Source organism: Microcaecilia unicolor, chromosome 5 (assembly GCF_901765095.1).
Source record: "Microcaecilia unicolor chromosome 5, aMicUni1.1, whole genome shotgun sequence".
Classification (NCBI taxonomy): Eukaryota; Metazoa; Chordata; class Amphibia; order Gymnophiona; family Siphonopidae; genus Microcaecilia; species Microcaecilia unicolor.
In genome coordinates this window covers 18,729,691-18,754,566 of record NC_044035.1, presented here as the reverse complement: position 1 = coordinate 18,754,566, position 24,876 = coordinate 18,729,691, and the positions used below count along the sequence as shown (strand labels likewise).

The window sequence follows — 24,876 nt, the reverse complement described above, 5'->3', positions numbered from 1 at the left end:
AATTTCCTTATTTGTCCTGCTCTCTGTCCTGATTAGACTGTAAGCTCTGTCGAGCAGGGACTGTCTCTATGTCTAGTGAACAGCGCTGCGTATGCCTGGTAGCACTATAGAAATAAGTAGTAGTAGGCTCTTCCCTGTGTATTAATTTTTAATATATTTTATAGGTCTTGTAAATATACTAGAAAATCTCAACACAACCTCACACCGGCTGTGGACCTTCACTCTGTTATGGATATTATCACTCCTACTAGATGGAGAAAAAAAGCTTCAGTGCCACCCAACCAGCCCAATTCAGCAGGCTATAAGGCGTAGGCTCGGCGTGCCATCATGTAGCTTAATTGGAGGGGGTTTTTTTAAGCTACATGATGGCACACCGAGCCTACGCCTTATAGCCTGCTGCGTTGGGCTGGCTGGGTGGCGACACTGATCTAGTAGGAGCCGACTCTGTGGGTGTTTGAGCACCCCCAGTGTTGAGCAAATTCCTTGTATGTGTCCAGGGAGGGATTATTTCCATTAGGCTTAGCACCCCCCAATAATTTTGAAAAGTTGGCTCCTACTATGAGTAGGAGTGATAATATCCATAACAGTGTGAGTGTCACAGTGAAGGTTCACAGCGCGAGGCTGAGTTGAGATTTTCTATTACTACTTTAGCTTGAGTGAACCATTAGTCATTAGACTTACTTAATTTTGTGCGTTCAAATGTTCTCTGTTTCTCTCTGTCACTTTATTTTCCTTCTCTCTTTTTTCTCTCATACTCACCTGCCTCTCCCTACCGCTACTTTCTGTCCTTCTGCCTCACCCCAGATGGGACTGCCACCCCCCCCAACCCCCTAAAAGAAAAACTTTCGCTGGCTCAACCTGAGACAGGCGCCTCAATGATAATCAGGCAAGTTGAGTGCCGGCTCTGTGGCCTCAGCCTGCATCATTCTTCCTCGGAGCCACCTTTTCAAAATGATTGGGGGTGCTAATCGGGTTACCATATGGCTCCAGAAAAAGGAGGTCGGATTGAGCCAGCCGGGTTTTACTTCCATTGCTTTAAGCAATGGAAGTAAAACCCGGCTGGCTCAATCCGTCCTCCTTTTTCTGGAGCCATATGGTAACCCCCCAATGAAAACAATCCCTCCCTGGACACATACAAGGTACTTTCTTAATATTGGGGGTGCTCAAGCACCCATAGAGTCGGCTCCAATGTCATTCTTCCATTTAGTACAGTGCATATTTTCTAGCGAAAGAGGTGCTGGTACTCCAAATGCCAGGCCACCCTTCAGGGATGGGGTGATCACTCAGGGACCCACCCCAGAATAGCCAGGTCCCCTGCAACCAGTCACAGAATCTATGACAAGGCAGAAATGGTGTGTAGAGCCTGAGCAAAAGGTGCCGGTACTCAGTACCCCCAAGTACCCCCTCAAAAAAAGCCCTGCCTGTACCACACAGACGAAAACAAAGCACTTACAACAGCAAAAACGCAAAGCAGCAAAGAATTAATATTCCATTCGTGATTTTAGGGTCTCGCTAGTCCAAAAGCCCCGCCGCACCCCAGTCTTTCGGATTCGGACTGCCCTGCCGGCGCCGACTTTCATTCACTGCACGTTCGCCACGGCACTTTCGACATTTCCCTCAATTACAAAAAAATCGACGGCCAGCATAATTCAGTTTTTCCTCAGTTTTCGGGAACACGGGGCGCGAGAAATGTTTTCCTGACATTTTCCCCTCAAATTTCCCCACACCGTTGTTTCCGCGTCGAATCTGAGAAACACAACCTTTTTTGGGTTTTTTTTTGCGCGCGCGGCGTTCCCAGTTTGTTTTATCCTGGGCGAGAGCCAGGACGTTCGACTCACTGAGAGAACAGGACGGGAGGAGGCATGACGTCAAAACAACTGAAGCCAATTAGGGGGGCTCCCTTCCCTCGCCTCCGCGCAACCGTCATCCCTGTTCACCCAAAAGTAAAGCTGCTCTATTCTTGGTAGCATTTCTATTTTCGTTTCGCTTATATTTTCGTACATGCCGGCTTGTGTAACATACGGATGTACACAGAGGAAGGATTGGTTTCATCGGTTAGAGTAGTAATTAGTTCTAAATTGGAAATTATGGTGTCATTTGGAGGGGCTGGTTATAGGGACTCCCAGTATTCTGCAGAGACGTTTTAACCTAGTAAAGGGCCACCAAAATTGACATCGTGTTATGAGGATCAGGTGCTTAACAATAAACACTTACTATTTATAAGAATAGTTAGGTGGGCTTATAGGAAGGGAAGGGTAGGGTTGGGTTGGGTTCCTGGGGTATGTTTTCTGTAAAAGTTTTTATTGTGCTATATTGGATGGTTTACTGATTTTTTTTTCTTGTTCTGTATGAAGCTTATCAACAACCATGTTTTGCTTTGAATAAAGATGATTAAAACATAAAAAAAAGTTTTGAATGTTACTGAATTCTATTATTCTGTCTCATTGTATTTCCAGTTTTGGCACAGTATAAGCCATCACAAGAACAAAATATAAGAAAACCAATGGACTGCATTTGGGGCTTTTAGCCCATTTAGTTATGTTTTAACAAATGAGAGATCTGTTTGACAGAAAATATTTGTATTATTTTGACTTATACACCACCACCACATGTTCAAACAATAGAATAATCCATTTGTGTATCTAAAAGGTAAACTTCTACAAAACAGATGAAAATGGGATTCCATGTGCCCTGATGAAAGGAGAGTTTAATTCTACTTCCATTTAATTTCAATATATTCCATCATCTTTATAACACCACGTTTCCCAAGGCAGATTACAACAACTTTTTAAAATGAACCCATCAGGAAACAGGATATCCTCACTGAAATTTGGCCATCTGCATTGTATACTGTGTATTTATTTAGTTTTTAGTGTAGAAAAATGAGCACTATAAACAGAGTTTAAAATTGCTGTTTCTACCAGCTATAATAATTTGTTAAAGCTGTTTTAGTGATATTCAATTGTTATTTCATGATGTACATGTGGGAGGCTTTCAAAAAAATTAAAAAGTTGTCCAACAAGTAAAAAAAACAAACAAACTTTTGTCCTCCACCTTTTAATGCACTGCCTATCCAACTGAAACAGCTTTAGAATAGTTACAGATTATTATTATTACGTTTGTATCCCATATTATCCCACCTCTTTGCAGGCTCAATGTGGCTTACAATTCATCGTGGATACTGGAAATAGAAAAGAATGTACATTTGGTTTTACAGCAAGTTTTGGGTACATGATGGTGAAATACATAATATTGGGAGTAGAAAAGAGTATACATTTGTTTTAGCAGAAGTTTTGGTTACATGATGGTGAATAGTGTGATGGACCAACAATTAAAAAACAAACCTGACAATGTGAATGAGGCTCATAGGTTCGACTGCTTTGTTTTGAGTGTACGGGGATGACGGCTGCGCCTGGATGGGGAAAGTTAGATTGGCTCATAGGTTCGACTGCTTTGTTTTGAGTGTACGGGGATGACGGCTGCGCCGGGACGGGGAAACTTAGATTGGCTCATAGGTTCCACTGCTTTGTTTTGAGTGTACGGGGATGACGGCTGCGCCGGGACGGGGAAACTTAGATTGGCTCATAGGTTCCACTGCTTTGTTTTGAGTGTACGGGGATGACGGCTGCGCCGGGACGGGGAAACTTAGATTGGCTCATAGGTTCCACTGCTTGGTTTTGAGTGTACGGGGATGACGGCTGCGTCTGGACGGGGAAAGTTAGATTGGCTCATAGGTCCCACTGCTTTGTTTTGAGTGTACGGGGATGACGGCTACGCCGGGACGGGGAAACTTAGATTGGCTCATAGGTTCCACTGCTTTGTTTTGAGTGTACGGGGATGACGGCTGCGCCGGGACGGGGAAACTTAGATTGGCTCATAGGTTCCACTGCTTTGTTTTGAGTGTACGGGGATGACGGGGAAACTTAGATCGTCTCATAGGTTCCACTGCTTTGTTTTGAGTGAACGGGGATGACGGCTGCGCCGGGACGGGGAAACTTAGATTGTCTCATAGGTTCCACTGCTTTGTTTTGAGTGTACGGGGATGACGGCTATGCCGGGACGGGGAAACTTAGATTGTCTCATAGGTTCCACTGCTTTGTTTTGAGTGTACGGGGATGACGGCTACGCCGGGACGGGGAAACGTAGATTGGCTCATAGGTTCCACTGCTTTGTTTTGAGTGTACGGGGATGACGGCTGCGCCGGGACGGGGAAACCTCGACCACCCTAATTGGCTTCCTACTTCCTTGCTCTTACAGTGGACGTGATCTTAAACCTCCTTGTCCGGGACCGACTGAATGTCTCAAAGCTTTCCTGTTCTTATTTGCTGATCCCTCTCGCCCAAACGTGAAAGAGGCGGGGTCTCTCTGAACATGGCGGCCTCGTGCAGCCTCCCAGACCTGCTGCCCCTGCAGACCCAGCTGGATTCCGCCTTGCCCGTCGCTGCCTCGCAGGCAGAGAGTGAGGAGCTGGTGCTTAGTTACCTGCTGGAGGCGGACAGTCGGCAGCAGCAGCTGCGCGTGCCTGACTTTGCTGAGGGTAGGTGGAGTGGAGGAGCCTGAGGAAGGGGAGGGCGGGGTGACTGTACCTGAGCCTGCAAGAAGGTGGGAAAATGTGGGGTACAAATGCAATAAATAAATACAATAAATACCTGTGGAAGGAAATGCAGCTTGGTGCATTGGGGATAACTTTTGAAGTGTGGCAGAGAACAAGTGTGTTTTTCTTCTTTTTCTTTTATGACTTAAGTTTAAGGGAGGTGGAGGTCTGAAATGAGGCACATTGAGACTAACACAGGCATATTTTCGAAAGAGACACAAATCGGGAGATGGGCGTCCTACTCGCAGGGTCGCCCAAATCAGCATAATCGAAAGCCGATTTTGGGCGCACTCAACTGCTTTCCATCGCGGGTACGACCAAAGTTCACGGGGGCCGTGTCGGTAGCGAAGGTGGGACTGGGGCGTGCTTAAGAGATGGGCGTTCTCAGCCGATAATGGAAAAAAGAAGGGCGGTCCTTTTCCGGAGAGGGGAAGGCAGTAGAACTAGAGGGCATGAAATGAGATTGAAGGGGGGCAGACTCAAGAAAAATGTCAGGAAGGATTGTTTCATGGAGAGAGTAGTGGATGCTTGGAATGCCCTCCCGCGGGAGGTGGTGGAAAAGAAAACGGTAACGGAATTCAAACATGCGTGGGATAAACATAAAGGAATCCTGTTCAGAAGGAATGGATCCTCAGGAGCTTAGCCGAGATTGGGTGGCAGAGCCGGTGATGGGAGGCGAGGCTGGTGGTTGGGAGGCAGGGATAGTGCTGGGCAGACTTATACGGTCTGTGCCAGAGCCGGTGGTGGGAGGCGGGGCTGGTGGTTGGGAGGCGGGGATAGTGCTGGACAGACTTATACGGTCTGTGCCCTGAAGAGGACATGTACAAATCAAGGTAGGGTATACACAAAAAGTAGCACATATGAGTTTGTCTTGTTGGGCAGACTGGATGGACCATTCCTATGAACACTTGGGCGACTTTATTTGGTCCATTTTTTCTTGTGACTAAGCCTCAAAAAGGTGCCCGAACTGACCAGATGACCACCGGAGGGAATCAGGGATGACCTCCCCTTACTCCCCCAGTGGTCACCAACCCCCTCCCACGCTAAAAAAAAAAACGTAATTTTTTTTTTGCCATCCTCAAATGTCATACCCAACTCCATGACAGCAATATGCAGGTCCCTGGAGCAGTTTTAGTGGATGCAGTGCACTTTAGGCAGGCGGACCCAGGCCCATCCCCCCCTACCTGTTACACTTGTGGTGGTAAATCACCCCTTAGGGAGCAATTTTTGAAGTCCACTGCAGTGCCTCATAGGGTGCCCGGTTGGTGTTCTGGCATGTCAGGGAGACCAGTGTACTACGAATGCTGGCTCCTCCCTAACGACCAAATGGCTTGGATTTGGTCGTTTCTGAGATGGACGTTCTCTGTTTCCATTATCGCCAAAAACCGGGGACGACCATCTCTAAGGACGATGCTGCTTTCGACTCCTGACTTGTCACTTTTATCTTATCCTTGTGTTCTTCCGTCTGTCCTTCCCTTATCCTTATTGATCCTGTCTGTTTGTCCTGATTTAGATTGTAAGCTCTTTTGAGCATGGACTGTCTTTCTTCATGTTCAATTGTAAAACGCTGCATACGACTGGTAGCGCTATAGAAATGATTTATAGTAGTAGTAGTAGTAGGACGACCTAAATGTTGAGATTTGGGCATCCCCAACTGTATTATTGAAACGAAAGATGGATGCCCGTGAGCATATGGTAACATGTCATTTAGGATGAGTTGTCATCATAGGAGCCACCATTTCAGACGTGATTGGAGTGCCAAACACAATACAAATTACTCCTCACTGGACACAGTGAAGGAGCTTGCTTGATATGACACCTACTACTACTATTTAGCATTTCTATAGCGCTACAAGGCGTACGCAGCGCTGCACAAACATAGAAGAAAGACAGTCCCTGCTCAAAGAGCTTACAATCTAATAGACAAAAAATAAATAAAGTAAGCAAATCAAATCAATTAATGTGAACGGGAAGGAAGAGAGGAGGGTAGGTGGAGGCGAGTGGTTACAAGTGGTTACGAGTCAAAAGCAATGTTAAAGAGGTGGGCTTTCAGTCTAGATTTAAAGGTGGCCAAGGATGGGGCAAGACGTAGGGGCTCAGGAAGTTTATTCCAGGCGTAGGGTGCAGCGAGACAGAAGGCGCGAAGTCTGGAGTTGGCAGTAGTGGAGAAGGGAACAGATAAGAAGGATTTCTCCGAGGACAAGCAGGCTGCTTGTTCTCACTGATGGGTGACGTCCACGGCAGCCCCTCCAATCGGAAACTTCTCTAGCAAAGTCCTTTGCTAGTCCTCGCGCGCACCGCGCATGCGTGGCCGTCTTCCCGCCCGAAACCGGCTTGAGCCGGCCAGTCTTCTTTTGTCCGCACTCGGTACGGTCGTGTTTCGCCGTGTCGAGCCCCGGAAAGTCGACCTCGCGCGTCCAAAGTTATTTTTGACGTGTTTTTTCTTCGGAAAAGTCTTTTAAAGTGTCGGGAAGTGCTCCGGTTTTCGTGTTACCCTTCCCGTACTTCCAGCTTTTTGCCCCGATAAGTTTTCTTTCGTCGTCGGGGTAGGCCTCTTTTGGCCTCGGTCGAGATTTTCTCCCTTTAAATCTTTTGGTGCTCTTTTTCCGTCATTTCGGACTTTGATTTCGCCGGCGTGATTTTTCCGCCCATGACATCGAAGCCTTCCAGCGGCTTCAAGAAGTGCACCCGGGTTATCTCGCTCACTGATCGACACTCGTCGTGTCTTCAGTGTCTGGGGGCCGAGCACCGCCCTCAGAACTGTAGTCTGTGTTCCCTGCTTCAAAGGCGGACTCAGGTAGCGAGATTAGCTCAGTGGAACGTGTTGTTCTCGGGCTCTTCGTCGGCATCGGCACCGGGATCTTCGAGTGCATCGACGTCGTCAGCGTCCAGACCATCTTCCTCGGCCGCCCCTGCATCGAGTGCATCGAGGCATCGGGCCTCTGCATCGGCGCCGAGACATCGGATAGCTGCATCGACGTCGGTGGTACCGGGACCTCGTCTGCTGATGTCGTCGGACGGTGGTGCATCGTCAGGAGTGCAGGTGAGGGCTGTCCATTCCCCTGCTGGTGGCGGTGAGCCTTCGGGTGGGTCTCCTCCTACCCTGAGGGCTCCTGCGGTACAGCCCCCCCGAGACCGACCTCCTTCGGCCTCGGCCCCGAGGAAGAGACGGCTGGATTCTACGTCCTCCTCGTCGGTGCCGGGGAGCTCCGGTGACATGCTTCGGAAGAAATCGAAGAAGCATCGACACCGGTCGCCTCCCCGCGTCGGCACCGAGAGCTCTGGGTCGCCGAGGGAGTCGGCACCCAGCAGGCATCGGCACCGAGAGGACCGCTCACCCTCTGTTCAGGAGGTGTCGATGCGCTCCACTCTGGACAGCCCGGAACAGCCTCCTCGCCCGGAACAGGTTCTGACGTCGACGCCTGCATCGACCTCTTTGCCTTTCTCTGCAGCCGCTCTGAACGAGAGCCTCCGGGCCGTTCTCCCAGAGATTCTGGGAGAGCTGTTGCGCCCTACCCCTCCGGTACCGGCGGTGCTTGCGCCTCCGGTACCGTCGAGCGTGGCGCCGGCTGGCCCATCGCCCGGGGTGAGGTCCCCGACGTCGGTACCGCGTGCAGTGCCGACTGCGGCCACCTCCCAGGAGGGCTCCCCGACTACGTCGGCGGAGGGAGCTTCGCCGATGCGGGCGAGGGAGTCTACCTCTCGACGCCCCCATCGTGGACGTGGCTCCACCGAGTCGAGCCGGGCGAGGTTGCAGACACAGGTTCGTGAACTTGTGTCTGACACCGAGGGTGAGGCCTCGTGGGAGGAAGAGGAAGACCCCAGATATTTCTCTGACGAGGAGTCTGAGGGTCTTTCTTCTGATCCCACTCCCTCTCCTGAAAGACAGCTTTCTCCTCCTGAGAGTCTGTCTTTCGCTTCCTTTGTCCGGGAGATGTCTACGGCCATCCCCTTCCCGGTGGTTGTGGAGGACGAGCCCAGGGCTGAAATGTTTGAGCTCCTGGACTATCCTTCTCCACCTTAGGAAGCGTCCACTGTTCCCTTGCACCATGTCCTCAAAAAGACATTGCTTGCGAACTGGACAAAACCTCTAACTAATCCCCACATCCCCAAGAAGATCGAGTCCCAGTTCCGGATCCATGGGGACCCAGATCTGATGCGCACCCAGTTGCCTCATGATTCTGGAGTTGTGGATCTGGCCCTAAAGAAGGCTAAGAGTTCTAGGGAGCATGCTTCGGCGCCCCCGGGCAAAGACTCTAGAACCTTAGACTCCTTTGGGAGGAAGGCCTACCATTCCTCTATGCTCGTGGCCAAAATTCAGTCTTACCAGTTCTACACGAGCATACACATGCGGAACAATGTGCGGCAGTTGGCGGGCTTGGTTGATGCTCTCCCCCCCCGAGCAGGCCAAGCCTTTTCAGGAGGTGGTCAGGCAGCTGAAGGCGTGCAGAAAATTCCTGGCCAGAGGGGTGTATGACACCTTTGATGTTGCGTCCAGGGCCGCTGCTCAAGGTGTGGTGATGCGCAGGCTCTCATGGCTGCGTGCCGCCGACCTGGAGAATAGACTCCAGCAGCGGATTGCGGACTCGCCTTGCCGTGCGGACAACATTTTTGGAGAGAAAGTCGAACAGGTGGTAGAGTCTCTCCACCAGCGGGACACCGCATTCGACAAGTTCTCCCGCTGGCAGCCTTCAGCATCTACCTCTACAGGTAGAAGATTTTTCGGGGGAAGGAAGACTGTTCCCTACTCTTCTGGTAAGCGTAGGTACAATCCTCCTTCTCGACAGCCTGCGGCCCAGGCTAAGCCCCAGCGCGCTCGCTCTCGTCAGCAGCGTGCGCCTCAGCCAGGCCCCTCGGCTCCCCAGCAAAAGCAAGGGGCGAGCTTTTGACTGGCTCCAGCAGAGCATAGCCGGCATCCAAGTGTCAGTGCCGGGCGACCTACCAGTCGGGGGGAGGTTGAAAGTTTTTCACCAAAGGTGGCCTCATAACCTCCGACCAGTGGGTTCTTCAAATAGTCCGGCAGGGATACATCCTCAATTTGGCCTCAAAACCTCCAAATTGCCCACCGGGAGCTCAGTCTTACAGCTTCCAGCACAAGCAGGTACTTGCAGAGGAACTCTCCGCCCTTCTCAGCGCCAATGCGGTCGAGCCCGTGCCATCCGGGCAAGAAGGGCTGGGATTCTATTCCAGGTACTTCCTTGTGGAAAAGAAAACAGGGGGGATGCGTCCCATCCTAGACCTAAGGGCCCTGAACAAATATCTCGTAAAAGAAAAGTTCAGGATGCTTTCCCTGGGCACCCTTCTCCCCATGATTCAGCAAAACGATTGGCTATGCTCTCTGGACTTGAAGGATGCCTACACACACATCCCGATACTGCCAGCTCACAGACAGTATCTGCGATTTCAGTTGGGCACACGCCACTTCCAGTACTGTGTGCTACCCTTTGGGCTCGCCTCTGCGCCCAGGGTGTTCACAAAGTGCCTAGCTGTGGTAGCAGCGGCACTTCGCAGGCTGGGGGTGCACGTGTTCCCATATCTCGACGATTGGCTGGTGAAGAACACATCCGAGGCAGGAGCCCTGCAGTCCATGCAGATGACTATTCGCCTCCTGGAGCTACTGGGGTTTGTGATAAATTATCCAAAGTCCCATCTTCTCCCAGTGCAGAAACTCGAATTCATAGGAGCTCTGCTGGATTCTCGGACGGCTCGCGCCTATCTCCCAGAGACGAGGGCCAACAACTTGTTGTCCCTCGTCTCGCGGGTGCAAGCGTCCCAGCAGATCCCAGCTCGGCAGATGTTGAGATTGCTGGGCCACATGGCCTCCACAGTTCATGTGACTCCCATGGCCTGTCTTCACATGAGATCTGCTCAATGGACCCTAGCCTCTCAGTGGTATCAGGCTGCTGGGGGTCTAGAAGACGTGATCCACCTGTCCACGAGTTTTCTCGAATCCCTGTATTGGTGGACAATCTGGTCCAATTTGACTCTGGGACGTCCTTTCCAAATTCCTCAGCCACAAAAAGTGCTGACAACGGATGCGTCTCTCCTGGGATGGGGAGCTCATGTCGATGGGCTTCACACCCAAGGAAGCTGGTCCCTCCAGGAACGCGGTCTACAGATCAATCTCCTGGAGTTGCGAGCGATCTGGAACGCTCTGAAGGCTTTCAGAGATCGGCTGTCCCATCAAATTATCCAAATTCAGACAGACAACCAGGTTGCCATGTACTATGTCAACAAGCAGGGGGGCACCGGATCTCGCCCCCTGTGTCAGGAAGCCGTCAGCATGTGGCTCTGGGCTCGCCGTCTCGGCATGGTGCTCCAAGCCACATATCTGGCAGGCGTAAACAACAGTCTGGCCGACAGACTGAGCCGGATTATGCAACCTCACGAGTGGTCGCTCAACTCCAGAGTGGTGCGCCAGATCTTCCAAGCGTGGGGCACCCCCTTGGTGGATCTCTTCGCATCTCGAGTGAACCACAAAGTCCCTCAGTTCTGTTCCAGGCTTCAGGCCCCCGGCAGACTGGCATCGGATGCCTTCCTCCTGGATTGGGGGGAGGGCCTGCTGTATGCTTATCCTCCCATTCCTCTGGTGGGGAAGACTTTGTTGAAACTCAAACAAGACCGAGGCACCATGATTCTGATTGCTCCTTTTTGGCCGCGTCAGATCTGGTTCCCTCTTCTTCTGGAGTTATCCTCCGAAGAACCGTGGAGATTGGAGTGTTTTCCGACCCTCATCACGCAGGACGAAGGGGCTCTTCTGCATCCCAGCCTCCGGTCCCTGGCTCTCACGGCCTGGATGTTGAGAGCGTAGACTTTGCCTCTTTGGGTCTGTCAGAGGGTGTCTCCCGCGTCTTGCTTGCTTCCAGGAAAGATTCCACTAAGAGGAGTTACTTCTTTCTGTGGAGGAGGTTTGCCGTCTGGTGTGACAGCAAGGCCCTAGCTCCTCGCTCTTGTCCTACACAGACCCTGCTTGAATACCTTCTGCACTTATCTGAGTCTGGTCTCAAGACCAACTCTGTAAGAGTTCACCTTAGCGCAATCAGTGCATACCATTACCATGTGGAAGGTAAGCCGATCTCAGGACAGCCTTTAGTTGTTCGCTTCATGAGAGGTTTGCTTTTGTCAAAGCCCCCTGTCAAGCCTCCTACAGTGTCATGGGATCTCAATGTCGTTCTCACCCAGCTGATGAAACCTCCTTTTGAGCCACTGAATTCCTGCCATCTGAAGTACTTGACCTGGAAGGTCATTTTCTTGGTGGCAGTTACTTCAGCTCGTAGAGTCAGTGAGCTTCAGGCCCTGGTAGCCCAGGCCCCTTACACCAAATTTCATCATAACAGAGTAGTCCTCCACACTCACCCTAAGTTCTTGCCAAAGGTCGTGTCGGAGTTCCATCTGAACCAGTCAATTGTCTTGCCAACATTCTTTCCCCGTCCTCATTCCTGCCCTGCTGAACGTCAGCTGCACACATTGGACTGCAAGAGAGCATTGGCCTTCTATCTGGAGCGGACACAGCCCCACAGACAGTCCGCCCAATTGTTTGTTTCTTTTGATCCCAATAGGAGGGGAGTGGCTGTAGGGAAACGCACCATATCCAATTGGCTAGCAGATTGCATTTCCTTCACTTACGCCCAGGCGGGGCTGGCTCTTGAGGGTCATGTCACGGCTCATAATGTTAGAGCCATGGCTGCGTCGGTAGCCCACTTGAAGTCAGCCTCCATTGAAGAAATTTGCAAAGCTGCGACGTGGTCATCTGTCCACACATTCACATCTCATTACTGCCTGCAGCAGGATACCCGACGCGACAGTCGGTTCGGGCAGTCAGTTCTTCAGAACCTGTTTGGGCTTTAGGATCCAACTCCACCCCCCGAGGGCCCTGTTTGTTCTGTTCCAGGCTGCACTCTCAGTTAGTTGGTAAATTTTTTAGGTCAATCTCAGTTATGTCCTCGCCGTTGCGAGGCCCAATTGACCATGGTTGTTGTTTTGAGTGAGCCTGGGGGCTAGGGATACCCCATCAGTGAGAACAAGCAGCCTGCTTGTCCTCGGAGAAAGCGAATGCTACATACCTGTAGAAGGTATTCTCCGAGGACAGCAGGCTGATTGTTCTCACAAACCCGCCCGCCTCCCCTTTGGAGTTGTGTCTTCCCTTGAAGTGTATTGTCTTGCTACATACTGGACTGGCCGGCTCAAGCCGGTTTCGGGCGGGAAGACGGCCGCGCATGCGCGGTGCGCGAGGACTAGCAAAGGACTTTGCTAGAGAAGTTTCCGATTGGAGGGGCTGCCGTGGACGTCACCCATCAGTGAGAACAATCAGCCTGCTGTCCTCGGAGAATACCTTCTACAGGTATGTAGCATTCGCTTTATCCATGGAGCGGAGTGCACGGGAAGGGGTGTAGGGAAGGATGAGTGTGGAGAGATACTGGGGAGCAGCAGAGTGAGTACATTTATAGGTTAGTAGAAGAAGTTTGAACAGGATGCGAAAACGGATAGGGAGCCAGTGAAGCGATTTGAGGAGAGGGGTAGTATGAGTAAAGCGACCCTGGCGGAAGACGACACCTAGAGAATGACACAGGGATGGGGACCTGCAGTAACTACAGGGATGGGGACAGAGCCCAAGAGGATGGGGACACTGACCATCGTCTGCTGAATTAATCCCAGATGTTCTGTACCGAGCCATATCTGTACACCAGCACTGAATGTCTGGGTTAGTGTTATCTGTGTGCCGACAATATTAAATTCTGGCATCTGGATAATATCCCGCTGTAGTTAGGACAGCTATTTGTGTGATCCCACTTGCCGGATAATTTATATGTGCACGAGCAATCAATATCAGCAGTGCCTGGATAACGTCCGAGTCTGTCTAAGTGGAGAGTGCCTCCAGTGGTCTGTGCTGATATTCCCTGTCACTCTCAGTTTAAGTGCCACTGACTATCAGTGACTCGAATGGGCAGAGCTGTTAAACTGGGCAGAAGCCTCTCTGAATTTCAGTTGGTTAGATAATGATGGCAGTTGGAGATCATATATTTGGTCCAGTCTGTCCATACATACTGCTTACTAAGCTGTACAATCTCTTCTTCTCCCTTAGAAATTCTCTGTAGTTGTCCCATGTTTTTTAAATTTAGATACTGTCCTCATCTCAATTACCTCCACTGGGGGGCTGTTCCTGCATCCACCACACTTTCCATAGAGAAATGATTACTCCTGAATCTATCCACTTTCACCTTTATCCCATGACCCCTTGTTCCAGAGCTTCCGTTCAATTGAAAGAGACCTGCCAACTGTGCATTAACCCAGAGGTATTTAAATGTTTTTCCTTAGCATCTAGCTACACTGTTCTGCACAAATGAGTGTTATCCCCTCCTACCAGCAGATGGTGGTAGAGAAAAAGACTGAGTTTTACCAGTGACCTCACCAGTATTAGCTAGTGGTACTCCATGGAAAGATCCAGTATTTTCTCTACCTCAGCAGATGGTAGGTCATGCTGTCTGGTGCTCCTGGTCCCTGGCCTAGCTCCCCGCTCTGCTGGCTGCGGCTGGTCAGCTTGGTTGAGCCTAAAGGCTTCTTCCAGGTTATCCAGGCCCTGGACTGGATCTGGTCAAATGCTGAGTTTTTTTAGTGCTCACTGTGTGAGGCTTATGGCTTGGTCCTACAAGACTTTACCTGAGGGATGCAGGTCCCCATCCCTTCTTTGACTCCCCTGCAACTCCCAGACCTAGGTGTCTTTTTTTTTGCAGGGGGGGGGGGGGGGATTTCAAGATTTTTTTACAAATCATAATAAAAAAGGTAACTTTACCAATCAACAAGAAAAAAAGAGAGCAAAATAATTAACAATAAAGAAACAGTTATATAGCCCACAGCTAGGAGGACATAGGCACTATTGTTAACTAAAGAATGTTAAAATAGAATATAACTGAATCTAATAGGATCCAGCCTTCTAAACTATAGAGGCAGTATCCGTTGTTAAGAACTGAATCCCCACATTCACCCAAGCTTACTAATATAAAGAAACAACTTTCTACTACAAAGAAAATTCTTCAGTTGAGTGGCTTAAAAAAATAAAAATATTCTTTCCCTTGACAGCTAACCAAACATTTACAGGGGTATCTCAAAAAGAAAGGAGCCCCCAAAGCAAAAACCTGGAGAGAAGGTGACCATTTTTAAAGGGGACAGTCCTTGAGGAAGGCTCGGTTGAAACATGATTCATGTTGGCTAAATCCTCTTGCTGACTTGGATTGTGAAGTTTTGGACAAGAATAAACTAAGTGAAAGTACTTTTTTAATCTAATGAATAAGATGAGCAGTAATTTGGAGGTAATAAAATATCGAATAACTCTTAGACCGTTTTCAGTAAATAATAGACCAATGATGATTTGGTGCGTAAAACTTGAGCTCCTGGAGTGGTACCGCTGAGGTCTGGTAAAATACAGAGTGAATGTGAGCAAAATTATTCGTAAAAACATGATCATCTGACTCTGATAACGAAGACCATAATATGGATGATGCATAGAAATCATCAAATAGCATGTTAGGAGTTATTCAGAAAGGATTAGAGAATAAAACAAAAAATAATATCCACTGTATAGACCTTGAGTGTTTCAGTTCTGGTTCTCCCACATCAAAAAGATGTGGCTGGCCTAGAAAAGGTACAAAGTCAGAAAACAAAAATAATGAAGACCATGGAATGACTTCCTTATGAATGACTTCCACATGCTAGTGTCTGAAAAACTCAACTTTGGGGATAGTTAAGGGTAAGGGTCATAAACCAAAGCTTCCAAATCGTGCATTCATGGGCGGATGCATTTGAGCTAAAACTTAATGCAGAAAAAACACAATGAGGCTCATTTTCAAAGCACTTAGCCTCCCAAAGTTCCATAGAAACCTATGGAACTTAGCCTCCCAAAGTGCTTTGAAAATATGCCTCATAGTCTCATACTTACTTCACAACATAACACAAATAAGTTCACTACTATAACCACACCAAACTTTTCCCTGCCCGTTTCAAACACACTGAAAATTCTCGGACTTACCATAGATCGAAATCTCACACTTGAAAGTCATGTGAAGAACACCACTAAGATGTTTCACGCAATGTGGAAACTCAAAAGAGTAAAACCTTTCTTCCCAAGGATCATTTTTCGCAGCCTGGTGCAATCAATGGTGCTGAGTCACCTAGACTACTGCAATGCACTCTACGCTGGCTGCAAAGAGCAAATCATTAAGAAACGTCAAACAGCTCAGAACACCGCAGCCAGACTCCTATTCGGAAAAACAAAATATGAAAGTGCAAAACCCCTAAGAGAAAAACTACACTGGCTTCCACTTAAAGAACGAATCACGTTCGAAATCTGCACTCTAGTTCATAAAATCATTCACGGAGATGCCCCGGCCTAAGTGCTAGACCTCATCGACCTGCCACCCAGAAATGCCAAAAGATCCGCACGCACATTTCTTAACCTACACTTCCCCAGCTGTAAAGGCTTAAAGTATAAACTAACACACGCAGCCAGCTTTTCCTTTATGAGCACGCAGATATGGAATGCTTTGCCACGTAACTTAAAAACAATTTACGAAATAACTAACTTTCGTAAATCTTTGAAGACCTATCTCTTCACCAAGGCATACCAAATGGAGTAATAGTCACTTACAACACATCAACGCTCCACCTAGCTTCTGTCTATTTTCTTTTTACAACTGGTCTCTACAGATGACCAGTTGTATCTTTCACCGTGGAATGGTGATTGCCATAACGGGACCTTATAAGTCACATTGAGCCTGCAAATAGGTGGGAAAATGTGGGATACAAATGCAATAAATAAATAAATATACTGCCTTTCTAAGGTATAACCAAAGTGGTTTCCATAATACATGTAAGCACTTTCTCTCTTCCTAATGGTCTCACAATCTACGTTTGGTATCTGGGGTGATGGAGGGTTAAGTGACTTGCTCAGGGTCACAAGGTGTGCTGAAGAGAAGGAAGTTGACCACTGTTGTAGAGGCACAAGAGGGGTTCTGTGTCTGGGGGTCCTCCATTTCTGCCCCTCAGATTCTTCCAAGGGAGATGTCTTGGTAAGGAGGAAAATGAAGTGTGTGGGAATGGAATTATCTCCTCCACTGCTAATTCCAGACTCCGTTCCTTTTATCTTGTTGCACCTCATGCCTGGAATAGACTACCTGAACCTGTACGTCTAGCCCCGTCTCTGGCTGTTTTCAAGTCCAAACTTAAAGCCCACCTCTTTACCACTGCTTTTGACTCCTAACCACTACTCACTTGCCCTGTCCTTCAACCTCATCTATTATTCCCTTACCCTTAATTGTTCTGTCTGTTTACCTGTTCTTATCTAGATTGTAAGCTCTTTGAGCAGGGACTGTCTTTTCGTGTATGGTGTACAGCGCTGCGTATGCCTTGTAGCACTATAGAAATGATAAGTAGTAGTAGTAATGTCTCCAAAGTGATAAATGAGACATTGCATGTCATAAAAGAGTTTTTACTGATCAGTTTTTGTGAATTGTTTAACAGCTCTGGGGGAGTTTTTTTCCCCCCTCCCTTCTGTTTCTTGTTTAATCTTTAACGAACAATCGTTGTTTTGTGAATTCCAGGTCTGGAGTGGCTAAACACAGAGGGTCCCATATCTCTCTATGAAGACCTTCATGGAAAAGTGGTGGTGCTGGATTTTTTCACCTACTGTTGCATCAACTGTATGCATCTGCTGCCTGACCTCCACGAGCTGGAGCACAAATTCTCTGATAAAGGTATTGGCGTTATATGGATTTTCCACCTGTAGGAGATTTAACCCACTAGATATAGAGTGAAGGTTTACTTAGAAGTAGATGGATTGTTGCCTCCTTTTAATAGTGATAGTAATTTATTTATTTATTTTTGGTACATTTATACCCCACATTATCCCACAAGAGCGGGCTCAATGTGGCTTACAATATTACAAAAGGATACAATTTAGGGTGGGTACAGATCCAAGAAATCAAAGGGAGGGGTAAGAACATGAGGATAAGACAAGGGTGCATGACGAGGTTGGTGCAATCGGCGGTCAGGCGGGTTCAGTCGGTATGAGGAAGGTTAGGACTTAGTATTGGCAGTGGGGTAAGCTTTCTGGAATAAAAATGTCTTTAAGGATTTCTTGAAGAGCTGGTGGTCATCAGTTTCTTTCAGCTGCCGTGGTAGAACATACCAGGACTTCGTGCTGACGTAGGAGAAGGTTGATGCAAAGACTAATTTATATTTAACATTCTTGCAACTTGGATAGTGTAAATTGAGGAAGGATCGAGCAGACACTGAAGCATTTCTGGATGGTAGATGAATCAAATCTAGCATATAGTCCGGGGCTTCCCCATATAGTATACCAAATCCGGTACTTTAAATGCAGTGAAAGTGCTTCAAGTGGCTTAGCGGGTCCCCAGCTGCACACCAGTGACCATTAAACAGTAAGAGTTAATATAAGAGCCATTGTGGAGAGGAGCTATCAAAGTGAAACCGTCTTATAATGTCCATTTAGTGTGCAGAATGATCGGGGGGGGGGGGGGGGGAGCTGGTTTATAGCGAGGTTCAGCCTCTCTGCCATCGCGTTCAACCTTGCAACGTTATCTGCTGCTTTTCTTGTTCTTCTCTTCAGCTGTTGCTATTTTTGCTTTCAAAGTGACGCTCAGTAGACTATTTTAAATTCCAGTGGTTATCCATTTCGTACTATCAGTGTTCCAAAAATGGCCTGTCGATGAACTTGTGCAGGGGGCAAGTACTTCTAAGTAATGAAAAAAAAAATGTTTGGAACCGGTTTCAGTTAATTTTTATATATTACCATGATAATAACGTTTTAAAACTGGACCCTGATACAAAATCAATGTTTTGGCCAGTTTACCGTGTACCTGAAGTAAATATTTAAATAAGGCTAGCCCTTTTTATTTTTTTATTTATTTATACTTTTCAAACTTTACAATACAAGACAAACTTGCTAAGAAAATCAGACATAATATTATAAAATTATCACATTCATCATTACGAAGATACATTAATGCCCTTTTTATATCACAAAATGAGAGCAAGGCGTTACTAAGAATAAATGGGGAAAAATATAAGTAAATATAACAAAGAACAGACTTTGCACGTAACATTCTTCCTTAATTTCTTACAGCTTTAAACATTAGTTAGAATGTAGAAAAATCATAACTTCCTAGAGTCAATGAATACTCTTAACTGCTCTGGCTGGAAAAATATATATTTTAAACCTTGATGTTTCACCACACATTTACTTGGGTAGTTCAAGAAGAAAGAGGCTCCCAATTCCTGGGTCTCTTTCCTCATGCTCAAAAAAGATTTCCTAATATCCTGCGTTTGTTTCGTTACGTCCTGAAATATACGAACTGTTTTGCCATAAAACAAGTCATTTATTCGACGAACGTATAATCTTTTTATAGCTTCAACATCTTGCAAGAAAACAAATTGAACCATTAAAGTCATTCTTTCTGATTGATCCGATATTGTAGCTTCCAACAGTTCAGATACGTTTAAATTTGTTTGTTCCATTAAAGGCTAGCCCTTTTTATAACTCCATGTGTAAGTTTCCCAGCAGGATCTTGAACCTGAAAAGTGGTTCTAAGTGTTGTGACTTATAGCTGCAGGAACATCTTTCTCTATCACCTTTTCCACTGCCATCACTTTTCCTGTGCTCCATTTTCATGCCATGTTATATAGGGGCCCTTTTACTAAGCCGCCTGGGCACCTATGTGCATCAGTTTGGAGTTACCGCCCAAGTACCGCGTGGCCCGTGCGGTAATTTCATTTTTTACGCATGCCAGAAAATATATTTTATTTTCTGGCGCGCGGCAAAAATCGGGCGGTAACTCTGATTTTGACGTGCGTAGGCGATTACTGCACGGTTAACACGTGAGACCTTACCGCTAAATCAATGGCTGGCGGTAAGGTCTCCGACCCGAAATGGACACGCGCCAATTTTTAATTTTGCCGCAAGTCCATTTTCAGCAAAAATTTTAAAAAGGCATTTTTTTTTTACAGGCACGCTGAAAAATGGATCTGCGCGTGCCCAAAACCTGCGCCTACGCTACCACAGTCCATTTTTCAGCGCACCTTAGTAAAAGGACCCCATAGTGTTTTGCTGTGGCTCCCAATTATTTATTTGTAATACTTATACCCCGCGCTTTCCCACTCACTAGCAGGTTCAATGCAGCTTACATAATATATCAGGTTAATGAAGTAACATAGAGCGGATGCAGCTGTAATATAGTAAGTAATGAGGTGGTCGTTTAGATGTGGATAGATAAGATGGGCAGGAAGAAGGATGGTAAAGGTAGAGGAATGGGAGGAGGATGTATATGCTAAGAACGACTTACACTACATCACTATCATGCTCTCCATTACCATGCAACCCAATATACTTCTGTAACACTAAATGTCTACTCTCCTTCATTTCCACTATCCACGATATATTGTAAGCCACATTGAGCCTGCAAAGAGGTGGGATAATGTGGGATACAAAATGCAATAAATAAATATTGGGATTAGCGTGTTGTTAAGTATGGTAGAATGTATAGGGAGGGTAGGAAGAGGGATGTGTTAGAAAGGGTTAAATTACTACTACTACTACTATTTAGCATTTCTATAGCGCTACAAGGCGTACGCATATTCAGGTTCAGTCTTCATAATCTGATCCAGGTAGCGTAGATGAACTCATAGTCTAAGTCAGGTCATTTGTGTAGGCTTGCTTGAAGAGGTAAGTTTTTAGCAGCTTCCGGAAAGGTAGATGGTCATTGACTGTGAAATCCCATTGGCATTACCCATTTTATAGTAGCACCTCCGTGTTATACTCCAATATTAGCTCCCTACTACCTATAGAAGGTGCAATATAACTAAATTGGGGATTATTACAAAAATATTTCTGGTGGCTTCAGAATGTGATCTGCAACACATTCACTACCTTCAGACCTTTTCCAGCACGTGTTTCGCCACTTCCCCGTATCTCCCCCCACAATCTCTTTTGCTGGAGAGAGGGGCAAAAGGGAAAAGAACAGAACTGACCTCCCCTTATAATGGGGGAGATGCATGGAAGTGGAACAGGAATAGTGGAGGATGGTGCATCGTCACCCTCATTGGTGCAGTTGTGTTGCTACACATTTGCCAGTGCTGCCCCCCCTGCTCCCTTGTGAGGTGCTTTTATCAATAAATAAGTTCATGCTATCATCTGCTGCTGGAAGTCCACCTCTACTTTTTTACGTTGTATTGTATTCTGTGTGTAGGGGTTTTCTTTTATTCCTGATTTTTCTCTTTGGATCCTCTGTTTTTCTTGCCATCGTGGTCATGCTTCCTACCCAGCCTGTGCCCCTTTTGTGACTTTGTGCAGATTTGTGAGTCTTAAGCTGCATGGTGCCCATAGTTCACTTCGTTCTGGTTTCCCCCGAGAGAGAAAAGCACAATATAGCTTAAACTTGCAGACATTGAGGTGTCGGTAGCTGAGCCAAGAGCCAGACATTGGCAATCGGTGAGAGCCTCCACAGTAGCAGAAAAAGCCACTCATGACCACATTGGAGAAATATTGATCTAAACCCTCTTAAAAGATTATCATGAGATAAGTACTGTCATTGTATCAGTTAATTTCATGGCAAGTAGCTGTACTTAGTGCAAAAGAGAGTAAATTATAAGTAAGAGGTTAGATATGCAGGTTGCAAACCAGGGAAGGTAGGGTTCAAATTCTGTTTCTCCCAATGATACTTTTTATGACCTTGGGTAAGTTACTTAACTAGTGGTGTGCTGAAGCAGGCTCTCACGGGCTCGCGAGAGCCGTTTGTTAAGTTTTGAAGAATTTTGGGAGCCGGTTGTTAAAGTAGGCCCTCCATGGCTACTTTTACCACTGGCTCCCAAAATGTGGGCTCGGGCCCCCACCTCAATTCTCTTTTACTTTGCTGGTGGGGATGCTGAGCTTCGCCAGCCAAGTGAATAGACTGCTACTGCTCCCCGCTCCTGATTTCCAGCTCTGAGCAGCAGGCTGGGACTTCTCCTGCATGTGCAAGAAGTCCCAGCTTGATGCTCAGAGCCAGAAACAAGCAGTGGGGTGTGGTGGCAGTTCATAGCATGCCTATATGAGGTGGAGAGAGAGGGGCATGCATTGTCCCCCTAGTCCACCTATGCCCCCCCCCCCCACCAAAATTGCAGGGCTGGCTATACCCAGAGAGAGAGCCCGTTGTTAAAAATTTACCAGCACACCCCTGTACTTAACCCACCCTTGCCTCAGGTACAACTCAAGATTATTTCCTTGCCCAGGTTGTCTCACAGTTAACGTACCTGACTGCAACTCATCTTGAACTTTGGATCTAGAAAAGAATAGTAATCTAAAATTCAAATTACTGTCGCTATAAAACTTCCAAATAAGTTTCAGAACTTTTGCAGCAGCAGCTTACAATTTGTAGACATTCATTCGCTGGCCAATATTCAAAACTATTTAACCAGCCAGGAACAAGCTCCTGGCCGATTTAGATAGCATTTTAGTGCCTAACCGCAGATATTGAGCGGGAAATAACCCACTGAATATCCGCAGAGCGCTTTGCCGCTAACTGCCTATATCGCGTGCCATAGCTGATTATGCACGGATATGCAGCGCCAAACTGGCTATGTTTAGTGGTTAAAATAGGCCCGCTATTTATGCAACCTATCTTTAACTGCTAAACACTTAACCGGTTAGCGCTGAACATCGGCTAAACCGGTTTAAGTTGCCGCAATCGAAAATGAAATCGGATATTCAATGCCGGTCGCCAGAAAGAGCCCAGCATTAAATATCCGGTTGAACACCGGCAGTGGGCAAAGTGCTACCCGCCACTGGCTGAATATTGGGGGAGGGAGGGGGGTTGATTTTTTAAATGTAAGTGAAGTACCTTCTAAAATAACCTGTGTCTTAATTAATTAGTCTGTTCAGATCTTCTAGTAATACATCAATTTAGAAAAGAAGCAGCTTAAAATGTTTCTAAGAGTTTGGAATTGAGATGACTTCACGAGCCCTTTTATTAGAGACTCATTCCGTAGCAAAAACAAATCCAAGCCTAAGGTGAAGTTCTGCTGCTTTATAGGTTTGCAAGTTATTGTGACACATCTTCCAGAACACGTTCTTGAGTTATAGCTAATCCATGATTTCTAGCTTGAGGAGGTTGTAACATACAAGGATGCTTGGCAGATGCTATACGTTTCACTCTGCAGGCCATCAGGTGGCAGTCTGGGTACTGTTCATGCATAGGGACCTTGGTCAAAATCTGCATTTTATATAAGGGAACAGTTCCCCATCATTTTTCTCCCAGGTGATGTAATGAAAATTAAGCTAACTTCCAAGATAATCATTTCAAGAGGTATACAATTAATAATACAAACAGTACGAGGTTCATGTTCACACTTCTAGTGCAACAACAAGTTTTGAGAATTAAATAATAATACAAAATCCAAATTCTCACCCTCCTAATGTCCTTCAAGTATTATTACTCACACTAGTAAGAAAGGCCCGTTTCTGGGAGAGATGAAACGGGCGCTAGCAAGGTTTAGGGGCAGGGGGAGATGGGGTTTGCAGGCTGTAGAGGCATGTTCAGCGAGCCAGCTGTCCCCGAAGCACCCTGCAGGCACAGGGAGATAGCGTTTGGAGCCTCGTGACCGGCCGTCAGCGAGGCAGTTGTCCCCCAACCCCCCCCCCCCCGGCCGTCAGCGAGGCAGCTGTCCCCTAACCCCCTCGAGGCACCTGCGAGCTCCGTGATGGTGTTTCCGTCGAGATCGCGCGTTACTTTCGTGTAGTGTGGGCCGCCGCAGATCGCGTTTGTTTCCTGCAGTGTGGTCCGCCCTCGTCGTCATGACGTTGTGACGCGAGGGCGGGGCATACGGCGCTTCAGAGTTCAGACTTCCGATTTGCAGGCATGGGCAAACAGGATATCTCTGGCGCCTCACTGTTCCGGTTTAGAGGGGCTTTTGAGGCTTCATTTCGAACGTTGGGGTTGCGAATTATGTCCGGAAGGGGTGTGGCTGAGGGCGGGTCCTGAGTGACAGTGAGTGGTGCATGAGTGAGAGTGAGTGTACCTGGCAGCCTAGCCTTCAGTGTTTCCCTCCCACAGAGTGAGCTTCAGAATGTTCCAGGTGAGAATTATTATATAGGATGAGTTAAACTTGGATACTTTTCAAGTTAAGACCTTCCTTGTATGTTTTATCTATATAAATTGTTTCGTACCCTGCCAGTTCTAAATCAGATGATAGAAATACAGGCTATCGTGACTCAGGCTTCAGTGCTTTGTACTTCAGTGTTGTTAAATCTTGCTGGGAGCCTGTAGTTTCACAGAAAGAAGCAGCCAGAGGAAAGTGGACTGATATCAGGATGATGAAGTCAAAACTCCGGCCTTGTCGCTTAGTTAGAAATGGATTTTTGGGTGGGCAATACACTGGCTAGTGGCGATCCCCAAGCCCTGCCTACTGACGATGTCCTCTGCCAGAACCTCCAGGGCTGTCTGAACAGCAGGGAAGCCGACAGCAAGCTTCCAGCTGCCAACACCAGCAACCCCTATGCATGATTGGAGAGTGCCGATGTCTCCACTGAGAGCACTGACTTCCCTGCTGCTCAGATGGCCCAGGGGTTTTCACAGAGAACATTTCTATCCCACATTTTCCCACCTATTTGCAGGCTCAATGTGGCTTACATAATACCGTACAGGCGATCGCCAAGTCCGGTATGGAAACAAATACAATTTGGTATTAGGGTCGGGTAAGGATAGTATCTTTCAGGTACATAGGGATAGTAAATAGGAAAGAATATATAATGTCCAGTACAATCAAGTTCTCTCCTTGAAGGGCATCAAAAAAACTCTTTCAATCACATTCTCTACACGAGATTTAGAAGAAACATTAAAAAAAATATATATATTGTTTTATTATCTGCCTTAGTGATAGGTAACATCTCCCTGAAGTATTATTATTAGTATTATTACATTTGTATCCCGCGCTTTCCCACTTAAAGCAGGTTCAATGCGGCTTACGTAGTAATAGGGAATACAGAATATTGTTGGAGATAGTAAAAGTTAAATATACCAGAATAATAGAAGAGATGAGTAGGTAAAGATAGGTAATGGAGAGGGGAGTAAGGTGGGGGATATAGTCTGGGTCAGCACTGAGGGTCCTTTTGCAAAGGCTCGCTGAAAAATAGCTTGTGGTAGTGTAGGCCAGGGTTTTGGGAGTGCGCTGATCCATTTTTCAGCGCGCCTCTAAAGTTTTTTAAAAAACATTTGCCGAAAACGCACATGCGGCAAAAT

At 47.1% G+C, this 24,876-nt stretch overlaps 1 protein-coding gene across 3 annotated transcripts in view; it reads left to right on the top strand.

The window, feature by feature from the left end:
- The first annotated feature begins 4,351 nt into the window (after positions 1-4,351).
- Positions 4,352-24,876, top strand: part of NHLRC2 (NHL repeat containing 2) — a 211,142-nt gene continuing 190,617 nt past the window's right edge. For all 3 annotated transcript variants that reach the window (XM_030202703.1, XM_030202702.1, XM_030202704.1), the window contains exons 1-2: positions 4,352-4,537; positions 17,188-17,340. In XM_030202703.1, coding sequence (XP_030058563.1) covers positions 4,372-4,537; positions 17,188-17,340 — 319 coding nt within the window. In that variant the 5' untranslated portion in view covers positions 4,352-4,371. The remainder of the gene's footprint in view (positions 4,538-17,187; positions 17,341-24,876) is intronic.